General features: G+C 40.6%; 1 protein-coding gene across 1 annotated transcript; it reads right to left on the bottom strand.

Moving 5' to 3' along the window:
- Positions 1 to 3,316: 3,316 nt before the first annotated feature.
- Positions 3,317 to 10,236, bottom strand: LOC134176286 (carnitine O-palmitoyltransferase 2, mitochondrial-like). Its single transcript, XM_062642962.1, has 9 exons — positions 10,154 to 10,236; positions 9,302 to 9,552; positions 7,555 to 7,661; positions 7,358 to 7,488; positions 6,541 to 6,728; positions 6,204 to 6,468; positions 4,175 to 4,532; positions 3,888 to 4,116; positions 3,317 to 3,827 (listed from the first exon to the last, which is right to left on the bottom strand). Exons 1-9 carry the CDS (start codon positions 10,234 to 10,236, stop codon positions 3,502 to 3,504), a joined length of 1,938 nt encoding a protein of 645 aa, XP_062498946.1. The 3' UTR covers positions 3,317 to 3,501.
- Between the last annotated feature and the right edge of the window lie 5,924 nt (positions 10,237 to 16,160).

Here is a 16,160-nt window from a genome sequence, read left to right as displayed (position 1 = left end):
CTGGAATAACATTTTAGCGCGAAATTAATTTTGATGGATTGGCGGACGTTTCAGAGACAGCCAATATAAAATCTGCCCGTAATTTGGCCACAATGATATGTTGACGTCATCAACCACGTACATCAGGCATCATTTGGCGATGTGATGGTACGTCATGCGCATGAGGCCACAAGATGGTAGGTAATCTCTGCTTGCTGTCTGTTGTGCCTATGAATGAGGCCGTGAGGCTATGTATGAAGTTGGACTGTCACGTTCACGCAGCTTCCGTTCTTTGCACTGACACGTACAGCAGCGCAGTTCTTCATCACTGGGCAGTAGTTGGAGACCAGTAAGATAGGGAAATGTGAGCCACGAACACAGCTGCCAATCACAAACTCCTCCATGACCATTTACGGTAAGACATATATCAGTTATCAAACAACGATTTCTAACCGCCAAAATAGAATCCGCTATTATGCTTCGTCCATCAATTTCTTATCAAATAGCAAATATAAATTCCCGCCAATCTTTTATCTTAGACGGCATTGGGGCGGGAAAAGTGGTGATACACGTAGAGTCTTAGAAAGAAGTGGGTCTATTTCTTGCCGTTAGGAAATGGACAATTGTATATAGTATGGCGTCGGCACACAGACCAGATCCTAGAAACAGGAAACATGGACAAAGAATCTGCAGCTAATATACCTCTACTGGATCCACCAAAATATATATTCTTTTAAGAAATACTATCTCCTTAACCAGATGAAAATGAGAAACCACAGCGGGTTCTATTCGATGGTTTCTGTCATCATAGCTAGCACTAGCACAGCTGTAAGCCTGAACGACCCTCTAAATTTTTCATGGACGTGGGGATCAACACTGGAGCTAAACAGACTCAGGCTATAGAACGACATCTACTGTGAGACCTGTACACGACGCACGCTCTCCTTCTACGTCGATCAACGAGACTCCAAAAGTTTCCCAAAAATCTGAGTTGTGACATGTCGTTTTAGAGGGGAGGAAAATGTGTCTGCGCATACCGCAAATGCACGGGACTTTAAATGTTGTAGTTGTAGACAAAATAGCTTGTATCGCATTGCTTTTCTATTAGTTGTTATTGTTCAGAGTTCTTCAATAGATCTTAGTGTCACATCATTACTTTTTGTGTCCAGTTCCCCATATATAATAGTCAGGAAGGCTGCTAGACTAGGAACCACGAAGAACGTCCGATCATTCACTGAACTGACTGTATTATCGCGACTACGTGCCAAAGTATGTGACAATTGCTGCATCAATCGGACAGTGACCTGACCAAGAATGGACAGCAAAGTAGAATGTATTGGGGCGACGCCCAAGAAAAAGCTTCCTCAGCGTTCAATGTTATGATCAATGCTACCGATACTCCACCTGCCCGATCACAATCAAGTATACTTTGTATTCGAGATTGGAATCAGTGCTATTCTTATGCAGGAATATAACGGCCAGTATGAAGTTGACGAAGCGTGAGTATGCAGAAGTTTTCAGTCACAGAAAAGGAATGTCTAGCTAATATTTGGAGCGTAAAGAATCTGAGAATTTTCTATATGGTCGAGAGTTTATTCTGCAAACTAACCATCAACATCTGTGATTTGTAAAGCAAAGGAAGTAAGTGAATGACAGAGTAATACGACGGGCATTATCGTTGAGAGGCTATACCGATTTCTGATCGAGCTAGGCTATCAGAAGAAGAATAACGGAGCCGACTACTTGACGTGCCGTTACGACAAGGACGTGTGTTCATTGTCTGGTAAATTTTGTCTTCTCCGCAAGAAACTGTGGGAGCTCAACGCGTCCCACGCTAAAGCAGACTTCTTCTAGTTCCGTTCGTGACAATGATACGAATTCCAACCTGAATTGTGACAGCCGCAGGGACAAAGACCCGTGGGGCAAAAGACAGCGGAAACTGCGTTGGAAATATTAAGCGTTGCGAGGCAATCAACTCTGATCGACGAACAAACGTTGCAGCAGATATTCTCTAACAATGTTGATCATGGTCAAAGTATTCATGCCAATCAGATCATTGCTCTAACTAAGTAATATATACAGAAAAGAAATCAGTTCATAACACTAGTCGTTGTCGTGCTAGCGTAGCTATAGGTATTAGAGTGACGGCTGCACAGCGTCTTACGTACCTTGAAACGATGTCGCTTGACCTAGAACAACAACAAGGTTATGACCGTGTTGATGTGAACATCATCAAATCTTGGGAGGTTGCGTACATTTTCCCCTAGAAGAGGGGACTTATCATAGGCAGAGTCAATCCGAATATAACCCAGCTTGGGCAACGGGTTAGCAATCGGCATGACACCTTGGATGTCACTAACCGGCGTCGAAGTAAGTAAGTTTGCCAATCCGGACATATTAAACTCAGAAAGGTTGCTAACTTGTAGAAATCGGAATACACGTGTATAGCATTAGAGGCTTGGTTGTCAGATAGAGTTGTCATCATATCTTTTAATTATCCTTAGTGTCGGAAGCATAGTTGTACACATTATTTATGATAATCTATTCATTTTTAACTAAAGTTCCTTTCAATACCATTCGTTTGTTGTAATCGATATTACTAATTAAACAAAAACTTTCTGAATAGCGGCACTCTTTCTAAAAAAAATTATACAAATAATTCTATCAGAAGAGGAGACAAACGATTCTACGCTATCACACGTTTAATAAAATCGTGTTAAACACATTTTTTGTGTCAAAAGCAAGCTCAGCATGCGTGAAAAAGAACATGTTGAGTTTTTACGCCCGATTCCGATTTGTATTTTGCTTCAAATTATATGATTCCATGCATCCTGTAAGCATAGTCTGCATATAATATATTGTTCCTCCGAAGACTTTCAGGTTTAAACCAAACACGAACATGCAGAGGTGACGTGTACGACCAAAAACGAGAACGTGGAGCAGTTGCGCATTACACAATTTGGCAACACATCCTCAAACGCATACGGACCCATTCATTGATCAAACATACCTCCTCATAAATTAAGTTAAAGTTAAAACCTAAAATCAAAATATATTTTAGACACAGAAGATACTTGAAAATACTGTACTTTGACAAACACTTTTGTTGCAATAGATATTTTGTGTAGTACTCATTATGTTAGTACGATATACTTGCAACCTGACTACTAGTCAGAACAAAATATTGAAAACATATGTTTTTGTTAATTAATGTAATTTTTATAGGCATGAGTAACAATGATTATTGACATTAAGGATACATACAATACTCTTTTCAAAATGCTGTTCTGCGCTGTAGTCGCACGATGACCTTTCTTACCAGCAAAGTGCTAATGTTCAAGCATAAGAAGTATAAAGCCATTTACGTGCAGCAACACTCAACCTTGAAACGCTCGAAGTTTTAAATTACAATTCTATCATCATAAACGCGCGCGCGCGTGTGTGTGTACTAGAATAGCACCTTGTACTAGACTACTCGCGCTATTGTTACTCAGCAGTATACGTCGCAATTCAAGTTAATGTTTACTGCGCTCCATTCTTCACGACATCCATAATCGTACTCAGACTCGATTTGATGTGCGACAGATACTCACCAGCGTCAACAGAGCAACATATAACGTTCAGCTTGCCAGAATTTGGACCGATCACATAAGAGACCTCCCACGACGAACCGTGTTCAACATTAGTATATGGCAAATAGGCAAATTCAACGTCTGAATACATTGGGTACATTATAAAGTCTATCTTTTTTGCCTTCCTGTATAATTTGCTTTCAAACAATGGTATTTTCTCGCCAAGCTCTTCAGCTAGATACTCCAGAGTTAGAAAATGGTAACTAAACGATTTCCCTATCAAAACTACATTAGAACAACTTATTAGCATTTATATGCCAATGATATACGTTGTACCTTGCATGGTATCAAATATCCTCATTTGGTTAGTACGAGAGGCCGCAGTCAGCAAGTCAAACAAACGCCCTTTGTCACTGACCCTTTCATTAGCCACTGCAGCGTTGACGAAAGCGGCAGAATCTTGAGTGACTATCAGTGACTCTGCAGACTGACCGTCTTTGTAGAATGCAGTACTTGCAACATCAGTAGCAACTGGAAAACGCATGCGCATTGTATAAAAAGCAAGCTAGAGATACATTAATTATTATTGTAAGTAAACAATTAAAACATCTGTTATATATTACCTGAGCTGTTAGTTTTACAATAAAGTCCGGACTCAGTTTCCTCTTTTTAATGAGAGCATAGTCAAAGTCGTCACAGATCACTTGTTGAAATGGCATGTCACTCCTGAGTAAGACAAACTTCTTTTGTGCCTCGTTCACTTTAGACACAAGATTAGAATCAAGATTAAAGTCAAGGCGAGAAATGCTACTCCGGGCAAAATCACGTGACTCATCTTCGAGAAGTGTCGCTTGCGACATATTGGTAATAAGTTCGCCAGCCAAGCGAAAGAATACTTTACCGTCTCCACAGTAGTCCGTCGTTACTATTCCTATGTATCCAGACTTTCCAACAATTGCGAGGGCGCTTTTGCCAAACCACCTACACACACACACACAGACACACACACACACACACACACACACACACACACACACACACACACACACACACACACACACACATTTATCTAAAATCTGCCTACAGATGAGAGTAACGCTAAATCACCAAACACGACAGTGGCTGCTATATATATATATATATAGGAAAATTACTATTTTGAATTACGGTTACATCGAAATCTAATTTCAACACCATAGAACACCGCAAGTTAGTGGGTTCAAAATACGGGAATGGCTAAATGTAAATTGCATCCTGCATTAATATCAAGTTAGCTATTTACTAAGGTCCTTTTAGTTAAGTCTTAATGTTGTTTGTTGTCGCTGTTATGTTTCAACTTACCTATACAACTATAACTCAAAAAGCAGATAAGGTACAGAGCTGAAATGTAATACGCACGTTGAATTCCATGATACGGCGTGCATTACAAAATTTGGTGTTTGTAGAGAATTTTGTTGCTGTAAACGATTGAAAAACCACAAAAATAGCATACCGTAAGATTGTTGTTGTTATTGTTTAGTTTCAACTTGCATAAATCAAACCCGGATAAAGGAGAGAGCTGAAGTGTTATACCTATGTTCAATTTCACGATATCGCGTGCAGTGTAACTTTTGGCTACTTGGAGCACGTTGTTTACCTGTAACTAATTAAAAACCGCAAAATTGGAATCGCGTAATACTTTGTGCTAGAGACACATTCTGCGTTAGCTTTGTAAACAAAGACTCAAAACATTTATAAAGCTTCTCAATGGCATCAATGTCAGTGACCTGGTCATTGACGTAACTAGGCATGGACGTACCCCGAGTCTGGTCGGGTAAACTTGTGGGCGTAACGTTCTAGGTCCCGTATCCAGGTATTTACCCGTTCAGTAGGTATTGAATATAGAGGCAACTTAAAACCTACTGGAGTGGGAATAATTAGTGCGTCAAGCGTCATCCTGTCGCTAGAGTAGCGCAGACTAGAGAAACGGTTCATTAGTATAGTATGCGGGCAGGTGTTTTGTAGTGTAGCCTCGGTACCCAGGCATATCGGAGTCAAGAACTGCAGTATCCGGGATAAGGGTTATCCTGGTCTATGTCTATTAAGTATAGACCAGAACTTGTCAGGAAAGACGTATACTGTGTAGCAATTGACTGTCTAAAAACTGAGCGTTCGTCACTGGCGCCTTGCTATCGAATTTTGATATGCTGCTAATCATATTGCATGGGGCCAACCTGCATGCTATTATTGGAGCTCCTCGTTTTGTACACTTGTAGCTTGTTTCACGATGACCTATTCTATAGATAGTCACCATTCATAGGTTGCTGATTGGGGCTTAGATTATATTGATGATAAGCAGCAAACACTTCTTCTATAATAGTACACAAGCCCTACATCGTTGCCGCTGAAGTTAGGTCAGTGTTGTATACACATGTAAGAAGGAGGTTCTTTGTGTGTGCATAACCAAACGTTCCATTGAGCAAACTATAGATTGGACTGCAGCGACAATAGGGCTTGTGTAGTACTAGTATAGCAGAATATTTGGCTGTAACGTACTGAGCAAACACAATGCAGTCATCCCTGTCTTGTCTCTTTACATTACTCTATCACCCCGTTTCAAATTCAGACAATTTTCATTACTAATTGTTGCAGTAGATTTAATTCGTCAGGTACCTGTTTCCTCCATCGCCAAATTGAAGTGCTTCCATAATCTCTTTCTTTGTATCAGCTTCGTTATCATCCAAGCTCAAAACAAAGATTGCGCTTTCAATTAAATTTAACAATTTTGGGTTTTTCTCTCTCAGCATTTCCATAGATTTGGCACAGTCGTCTCGTTCTGTAGTCGTCAGTACTGCAACCGGAATGTCAGCAGGAGAATTTGTCTCATTGACTATCTCCTGTAGCTGTTGGTGTATCTGACGGGTGGATGCTAAGCGACCTATCACACCAGAAAAAAGGAAACTATATATAATGTACTTGTCATCAATAAAGAGAATTAACGTTTGCTTACCATCTTCGTCAATAACATCCGCCGTATAAATGTGACCGTTGCGCATCACTACAATATGATTGCTGTTCTCGTATTTTCTCACTTCGTCCTTTCCGACTTTTGGAATTTGGCAAGAATTAAACAGCAATGAATAATTGTCCATGCTCATAGGTAGACCTCTTTTCCCTTCATACATTACTGGCTTGGGACTAGAAACAATTTTGTATATTACTTATTAATTAATAATTATATTTATCATTTATTCTATTTAAAAATGTTGTACTACCAATTTTTTCATATAGGCAAGCAAAAATTATCATGTGTAATGTTACTAATAAAATTTTAGAAAAATTAGAGACCCTTATCAGCAGATGTATCTGAGCATTTCTTATGTCTTGGCAGAACACTGCAGAACATTAGCCAATGATTCAACCAATTTTATAAGGGATCGTGGACGACCACTTCAATTTATACGATTGTAGTTTTCTACTTTGTTCTTACAATCATTAAAACGTACGAAGGTCCTTTTGTCGTAGCTTGCGTGAACCTTGCTTATCATGCTTAAGTCGTGAGACAGTATACGTTAGCGTTCAAAATAATTTGGTTTGCCTGTACACCTGGACATACTTTTTGCTAGAAACTGATAAACAAGGACAGGGTGTTTATAGGAAAAAACTTTCTACAAATTTTATGCCTTATTACGTCTAGTGCATTAATTGATAACGATGAGTACAATTTTGTGATCACGAATTGGGTATTTGTGTTACCAAGGTATAGTATAGACTCGCCAGTCTGTACTGCTTGCAACTTCCTTGTGTTGTGTTTGCTTTGACTATACCTGTTCTGCAACTGATTTAAAACATTCTCCAAGTGCGGTTTAATCTCCCATAATTCGGGGTGTAGTTTGTTTGCTCTTCGTGTATTTTCAAATCGCAGAATTGTTCGTACCATCCTTGCTGCTGTTGAGATCTAGCGCATAGAGCATCAAGAGTGTAAATCAATTGTGACAAAACAATCGTTACATACTGTGCTTACGTGTTGGTCTTTTCCAAAGCCACTCAGTGGAGTAATTTCTACTGCAACCGACCCAAAACGAGGAAGAGGGTTCCTGCCTTCCAAAAGTCCCCCTCTTATACAATAGTCTAAAATAACAAAATTTATTCCGATGCTCTACTTCTGTAGAATGCAACTGTACTACTGTCCGCAAATAAAGGTTAACATTTATCATATACCGGTAATACTATTGCACACATTATGCGTACTTTCCCGAGTCATGCATTTCTGCATGTCTATCGAACCTTCACATCCTGCAAGAGCAACACACTTGTGCGCGCGCAGTAGGCTGAACGTACAGCATTTAAATGTTAAAAATACTATTTTTGAATATTGAAAACTATATAGTCTAGTGCATAACGTTTTGTTGGAATGGAGTGTGTGTGTGTGTGTGTGTGTGTGTGTGTGTGTGTGTGTGTGTGTGTGTGTGTGTTTGTGTGTGTGTTTGTGTGTGTGTGTGTGTGTGTGTGTGTGTGTGCGTGTGCGTGTGCGTGTGCGTGTGCGTGTGCGTGTGCGTGTGCGTGTGCGTGTGTGTGTGTGTGTGTGTGTGTGTGTGTGTGTGTGTGTGTGTGTGTGTGTGTGTGTGTGTGTGTGTGTGTGTGTGTGTGTGTGTGTGTGTGTGTGTGTAAGACAGGATCCCCAACAGTGGCGAGTTGCAGTGCCACCAAATTTTGCTCGCGCACGTCGAATCCATCATTTAGCCCTACGCCCATGCAAACTTGATTGCATAGCTGCGCAATCAAGATAAAAGGTTGGTCTGAACTACAGGCAAAGCTAGTAATGAGAGCATTAGATATTAGTAGCAAACAGCCTGAAACTAAACGCATACGATGGTTACGTGAAACATTCCGTCAACGCGCGCTAACGCTATGAGCTTTGATAGCGTCAGAATGTTAGAAGACACTCGCGAGATGCTTTAAAAATATGGTCGTAGGTTATGAAACGGGTGTGGATTCAGATGTAAGGCTGAAGCGACAAGAAGCACTGCATTTGTGCTCTTGGACTAATCACGTGACCTAATTATTGCTTATCACGTCATCATCGTATGCACTCTGTTTTTACGCTGATATGTAGCGCTCGCTTGTTCGAACCTGGTTTTGTGTAAAACGTAACCTATATGGTGCCTTGGACCTGATGAAGATTACGAGCTGGTTTGCGAGCGATCCGAACTCTCCTTCAACATCGAGATTGCAAAATCGCTCCCGTGCGTTTTCCTTGCTATTTCTAATGTGACTACGCTCTGATATCCAGCTTTGCCTGTAGTTCAGCCCAACTTTCCAACTTAATTGCGTATAATATGCAATTAAGTTTGCGGGAGCGCAGCACTAAATGACGGAATGTACTTTTAACTAGGGAAATTGCTATAGCCTACCATTACTGTGACTTGAACTTGCAAGCCTTCAAGGTCCCGGATGTAAACATTTCTAAGATCGTCCCTGTTCGCCCTATTGCGCAGAAGTTATTACAGATTTTCAAAGCGCAAAGTCAACGCGAACAGAAAGTAGATAAGATGACTCCCCAACCAACTGAGCTATCTCACCACACCAAAACTGAAAGCATGCATTCTCTGTCTCTTCCAAGAGAAATACAGCACAACTAACACAATATCCCTTGGAGTACTCAATTAAGTATATTCAAAGCAAAATTTCTACTCCACAAGTACCCGCACACAAACAAAGCAACGAACACACATATACCCAATCACAAACAAGCATCTACATTACATGACCTTGCGCAAAAGTGGGAGGTAAGGACTCCAGCTTTTGTTGTAGCTCTTTTCCAACTCCTGCGGCAAATTCTGAAACTAAACGTTTTGCAGTTTTCATTTCTTCCTTTGATACGAAAGGCGACAGTGCATCTAAAAAACGTCTGCAGGATTCATCAAGAGTTGGTATTGGTAGAGGAGGTAGCTGATCCTGGAAAAACATGGTTGGAACACTGCTGTGTTGAAGATAGTCACTCTCTAGTGCACTAAAAGATCTGCAACAAAAATTGGGTATTAATAACTTGAAAGAAACTTAGACAGATAGTACGTAAAAAGTAGTCATGAAGATAGGAGATTATGATACTAAAAAATAGACCTTTAAAATTTTGATCTAACTGTACGATAGCAACTCGCTTTCTCTTCTAAATAAATGTTATAGAAGTTCGCTTGCTCTGGTATGGCGCGAAATTTGTGCCATAATTAACTATTTCTACTAAAGTTTGAAATAATTCTACTTAAAGGGACACAATACAGATTATGCACGTGATTGAAAACACGCCCGTTTAGTTCCCGAGTTAGTGAGTCAAGAAGTAGAGTGCAGTGTACAGAATCAGAATGTGTAGAGATGCGGATTGCACCAGTACTAGAGTGCTAGATATAGTCAGTAAAGTTTGATTAGTCACTAATTAATTAGACATACACAGCATGCAGCCGCAATGCAAACAAGGAAACCTGCCAGTTCAGAGATCAGAGAAACCTAGAACGACAACGCTGAGAGAAACTGATACCATATATGTAACGGCATCTGCACTGAAGTGCATCATGCAATGAATTTCTACTAACTGAAGTAATGAAGCAGCACTAGAATGCTTAAACCTTGGGCTGCTAGCTTTTAGCTTACGGAAGCTGCAGCTGCTGCACAGTCTCGGTGACTTCATATAGTCGAGAAGATAAGCCATTCTCGCCCTACGTGTTAGACTAACGCTCGTGATCACACGTCAACATCGCATGACCAGAATCAACGTAATGTACCAGAACTATACTAATTACTTTCGCTAAGTTTCGCGCCGGTCCGACGGTATTCAAGCACCATTTGGCTATTCAATAGCGATCGTTGTGTTTCCTGTGGGGGAGACACTACCACCAATATATGCAAATCAGCACTCAGCCTATATCTATCAAAGAAGAAATCCATGGACTATGACACGCACAACACAAGTCGACATACCCATGCCACTAACTGTGGATCGAGTCCGCGAAACAAAGGAGCACCAACGTTTGTTTTGAAATAATTTAATTAAAACTCAACACTTCTACTAAAGTACAAATCAATTCTACATATTGTAGTGACATTCAATAGGGGCATGCAATTGACGCACCCGGTCTCTCAACTGAACTGAACTTGTTTATTCATACAGAGAAGTCTTCCGCATAACGGCGAATACTCCAGATACCCTGTGTATAGTAGGGTAAAAAACACAGAAGCTATAGAAGTAGGAACCACGTGGTATATGTCTCAACATGACGGAGCACCCTCTGAAGAAGCTTCCTCGCTTCGCATCACCATGCATCTCACTCCTAACTCAGCAGAGGAACACCGGAGCAACTGAACGCGCCAAAATTTCCTGCAGCTCGTGGAAGCCTACCGACAGAATTCCCGATGAGACTGCAGACAAGAGTGCATGGGCGACTATATGGGGAAGAGCATCAGCAGGATCATCTCCAAGACCAAACATACACCAACGCAATCAACAAGCCAGACAGGCGGCCTAGCCGACGGAAAATTTCTGGGCCACAAACAATGGCCGTCAACTTAGGGGAATGTGACACAATCATACGGTAATACCACCCACATCCGTCTATCGACTAGACATCCATTACTAATTAAGAACTTGCGTAGCACGCTGTTGCTTAGAGAACGTCGCGAACTGATTCAAAGTCTTACCTGAATTGTGACAGCTTTAGGGACCGGTGTTGGAAAGCTCCGTGACGAAAAGACAGCGAAAACAATGGTCGAAACCGTCGCGAGACAATGGCTGCTGATCGACGAGCTAACGCTCCAGCTAATGTTCTAGCAATGTTGATCTTAATCAAGGTATGCATGTCAATCAGATCAATGCTAGAAAAGAGATCAGATCACGCTGGAAAGTCACGTCGAAAAGTCACGTAGCAGGAGACTGATATCAATCAACAGTTCCTGTAGTCTCGCGTAGCCAGACCCCTAACCATCGCATCAACGCACATTACTGAATGTATAACGCACTTTTAATTTATTACGTTTTAAATATATACGCTACGCTCGTTGCCGGTTTGCGTTGCATGTTGGTGTTAGTTAAACAAATCGTCTCATCAGGTTAATTAACAAGCAGTCAGGCTAGCTAGCACTTACCAAGCTGCGCTACACATGTACAATGGGACAGAGAAAACGTTACGGTCTCCCCTGTATACTTACACTTTTACAGTCACAATTTGCTACAACATGAAATTATAAACTACGATCAATTTATCTATTATTATTCTAGAAATACATTGCCGAAAGATGGAACTACACGTACTATACAAATCCATATTCTAGACTCACACCAGTGTCAGAAGCATGATATGAGGGCTGATGCTCTTATATATATATATATATATATATATATATATATATATATATATATATATATATATATATGTACGTATATATATATATATATATATATATATATATATATATATATATATATATATATATATATATATATATATAGACTTTAGCTATAGCCTTTTGTAGGCGTGGCCATAAAAATGTAGACAGTAGATATATGTAAGAACCAAAGCTCAATGTAGTATAGACATCACTCTGTTTTCCAGTCTCGAACTGCTACTTATTATACCGTATGAGTCAATTAGTAGCCAAAATGTGGACGTGTCCATAAGTAGGCGTGTCCCGTAGCATTGTAAAGTTTAGCCGCTGGTCTATTTCTAGAGGTCACGCTACGCCCATGTCTACAGCAGACAATTGCATAATCATGATTAACCAGCGTATGAAAAGGGGGGATGGGGAACTGAAGTCTCCTCGCTCAGTGTACGAATTAAAATTTTCTGTGCCAGTGACTCGAGTTTTGCAAATCTGTTTACCTAAGGTCTGGCAAGCAAGATAGTTGTTTTTTTACTCATTATGACATCCACGCGGTACATCCCCCAGCTGGCGATCATCTTCCTCGTCTTTATATCTTGCTACATTTCTTTCCAAATGAGATCTGATGTACACTGATAAGACGCCTACACACATATCACAATTTGCAGAATTCGGTTTGATATGTTTCCACTAGGAATTAATACAACGTTACGTGTGGGAGATGTAAGACAACTAATTTGTCATTGATTTCAATTAATGTATTTTGCGATCGAATAGATTTGTGTGGCTATTAATTCTGATTCTAATTTTGATGCAGCAGTGTTAGAATGTCAATGTAAGCATAGGTGGAGTTCGAAGCAGTGCAAGAAGAAAAATGTGGGTTTATACATATAGGACTGGAGATTCTAGACAGCGATATAACATTAAAGAATCTATTTCGGTCGGTCGATCGTCTACTACTTTTCTCAGTTATTGACCAAGATCGAATAAAACAATGCTCAAATTGAATAGAAAGCACTTGAAGTTATATTTGTGTAAAGATTTTTTACAAGTATCTATGTATGCAAGCATTCTATTTATTTCGGTAACCGACCACAAGGCACTTAACTATAACCGTGTTAGGACTCAAGACAGAAGCTCCTGCATTAATTAGCTGCAGCGAGATGCAAAATGGGCTTTCACTTATAGGTGCCTACCAATGCAACAAACAATTGAGACAGCTCAGCATGCATGGCAACGCTAATAGACTGTCACGCTTACTTCTAGCTGCCAAAACTACGTGGGAAGAGGAAACGGGTAAAGCTGCATGCTGCAGACCATGTCATCAACTTCAAGAAGATCAATAAGTTACCTGTCTCAGCAGAAAGGTTAAATGAAGAAGAGACTGCAACTGATCCAGTTTTGAGTGATGTTCTGCTTTACGCCCAGAGAGAATGGCTTGAATCTATTGAAGATAAGCTGCTCCCCTTCTTCAATTGCCAACAAGGAAAAACACAATGGAGAATGGCTGCTTGTTTAGAGGTGTGTGATTGGTGATTCCATCTACACCACATCCAGACGTCAAGGAGAAGTAACATACAAGTCATTCTGGTATTGTACGAACGAAAGGTTGGCTAGGCTAGATGTGGTGGCCAGGAATTGGTGGCCAGGAATCGACAGTCAGATTTAGTAGGATAATTGTCAGAGATCGTGTAGGTTGTGAATTAACTAGTAGGAATTATATGCTTGGGCAGGCTTACCCGGCCATGGGAAAGTATATACATATAGATTTAGCAGGACCGTTCTCAGCAGAGTATTTTTCGTAGCTGTTGATGTACATTCCAAATGACCTAAAAATAACTATTAATTCAACTACATCAGGAAAAACTATCAAAGTTCTGAAGTCATTGTTCAGCCTCTAGAAATTCCAGAACCAGTAATCTCGCATATTGGCTCACGAAGGAATTTCTTTAGGTGAATGAACTAAAATCACACCAAAAGTGCTCCATATCACCCATATATCTACTAATGGCGAGGCCAAAAGGATTGTTCAAACACTAAAAAATGCGCTAAAAGCTCACCAACGTCATGAGGACTGACATTAAGTATCAAAAGCTGTCTCGGTTTCTGTTGAACTATTGAAATATCTCTCATTCCACTATTGGTATATTGCCATCGGATCCGGAGCTGTTCTTGTCGAGCCGAGCCGTCTTCGGACGCGACTAGACTGAAGAAGGTCCACAAGAAGCAAGGACAACAAGTATCAAGATGCTAAGAGCAAGGCTAGAGTTTTTACAATCTAAATTGGGAAGAACTAGCGTCTACGATAAAAGTTTGGCGGGGAATAAATTTTGGTGGATTGACGGACTCTTCAGAGACTGCCGATATAAAATCCGCCCGTAATTTGGCCATAATAAGATGTTGACGTTATCAACTACGTAGATCAGGCATCATATGGGCATGTGAAGGTACGTTCTGCGCATGAGACCACAAGATGGTAGGTAATCTCTGCTTGCTGTCTGTTGTGCCTATGAATGAGGCAGTGAGGCTATGGGTGAACTTGGGCTGTCACGTTCACGCAGGTCCCGTTCTTTGCACTGACACGTACAGCAGCGCAGTTCTTTATCACTGGGCCAGTAGTTGGAGACCAGTAAGATAGGGAAATGTGAGCCACGAATACAGCTGCCAAACACAAACTCCTCCATGACCACTTACGGTAAGACATATATCAGTTATCAAACAACGATTTCTAACCGCAAAAATAGAATCCGCTTTTAAACTTTGTTCAACAATTTCTTAGCAAAAAGCCAATATAAATTCCCGCCATTTTTATCTTAGACGGCATTAGGGCGGGAAAAGTGGTGCTACGCCGAGAGTCTTAGAAAGAAGCTGGTCTATTTCTTGCCGTTTGGAAATGGACAATTGTATATAGTATGGCGTCGGCACACAGACCAGACACTAGAAACAGAAAACATGGACAAAGAATCTGCAGCTAATATACCTCTACTGGATCCACCAAAGTATATATTCTTTTAAGAAATACTATCTCCTCAACCAGATGGAAATAAGAAGCCACAGCGGGTTCTATTCGATGTTTTCTGTCATCATAGCTAGCACAAGCACAGCTGTAAGCCTGAAAGACCCTCTAAATTATTCATGAACTTGGGGATCAACACTGGAGCTAAACAGACTCAGGCTATAGGACGACATCTACTGTGAGAGCTGTACACGACGCACGTTCTCCTTCTACGACGATCAACGTGACTCCAAAAGTTTCCCAAAAAACTGAGTTGTGACATGTCGTTTTAGAGGAGAGGAAAATTTGTCTGCGCATACCGCAGTTCATAGGACTTTAAATTTTTTAGTTGTAGATAAAATAGTTTGTATCGCACTGCTTTTATATTAGTTGTTATTGTTCAGAGTTCTTCAATAGACCTTAGTTTTACATCATTACTTTTTGTGTCCAGTTCCCCATATATAATAGTCAGGAAGGCTGCTAGACTAGGAACCAAGAAGAACGTCCGATCATTCACTAAACTGACTGTATTATCGCGACTACGTGCCAAAGTATGTGACAATTGCTGCATCAATCGGACAGTGACCTGACCAAGAATGAACAGCAAAGTAGAGTGTATTGGGGCGACGCCCAAGAAAAAGCTTCCTCAGCGTTCAATGTTATAATCAATGCTACCGATATTCCACCTGCCCGATCACAATCAAGTATACTTTGTATCCGAGATTGGAATCAGTGCTATTCTTATGCAGGAATATAACGGCCAGTATTTCCCAGTAACATATGTAAGTATGAAGTTGGCGAAGCGTGAGTATGCAGAAGTTTTCAGTCACAAAAATGGAATGTCTAGCTAATATTTGGAGCGTAAAGAATCTGAGGATTCTTCTATATGGTCGAGAGTTTATTCTGCAAACTAACCATCAACATCTGTGATTTGTGAAGCAAAGGAAGTAAGTGAATGACAGAGTAATACGACAGGCATTATCGTTGAGAGGCTATACCGATTTCTGATCGAACTAGGCTATCAGAGGAAAGGATAACGGAGCCGACTACCTGACGTGCCCTTACGACAAGGACGTGTGTTCTGTGTTTGGTACATTTTGTCGTCTCCGCAAGAAACTGTGCAAGCTCAACGCGTCCCAAGCTAAAGCAGACTTCTTCAAGTTCCGTGCGTGACAATGACACGAATTCTAACCTGAATTGAGACAGCCGTAGAGACAGAGACCCGTAGGGCAAAACAGCGAAACTGCGTTGGAAAGCGTTGCGAG

Source organism: Corticium candelabrum, chromosome 2, assembly GCF_963422355.1.
Source record: "Corticium candelabrum chromosome 2, ooCorCand1.1, whole genome shotgun sequence".
In the NCBI taxonomy this organism is placed as follows: Eukaryota; Metazoa; Porifera; class Homoscleromorpha; order Homosclerophorida; family Plakinidae; genus Corticium; species Corticium candelabrum.
Note: the sequence above shows the minus strand (reverse complement) of the source record. Positions and strands in the feature narration are given on the sequence as shown.

Excerpts from the sequence above, each read along its gene's own strand:
- LOC134176286 (XM_062642962.1), bottom strand. The coding sequence starts at position 10,236 with ATGGCTTATCTTCTCGACTATATGAAGTCACCGAGACTGTGCAGCAGC. Across the intron at positions 4,117-4,174 it reads TTGTAAAACTAACAGCTCAG|CTTGCTTTTTATACAATGCG; the intron begins GTAATATATAAC and ends ATGTATCTCTAG. Across the intron at positions 3,828-3,887 it reads GATATTTGATACCATGCAAG|GGAAATCGTTTAGTTACCAT; the intron begins GTACAACGTATA and ends TAGTTTTGATAG.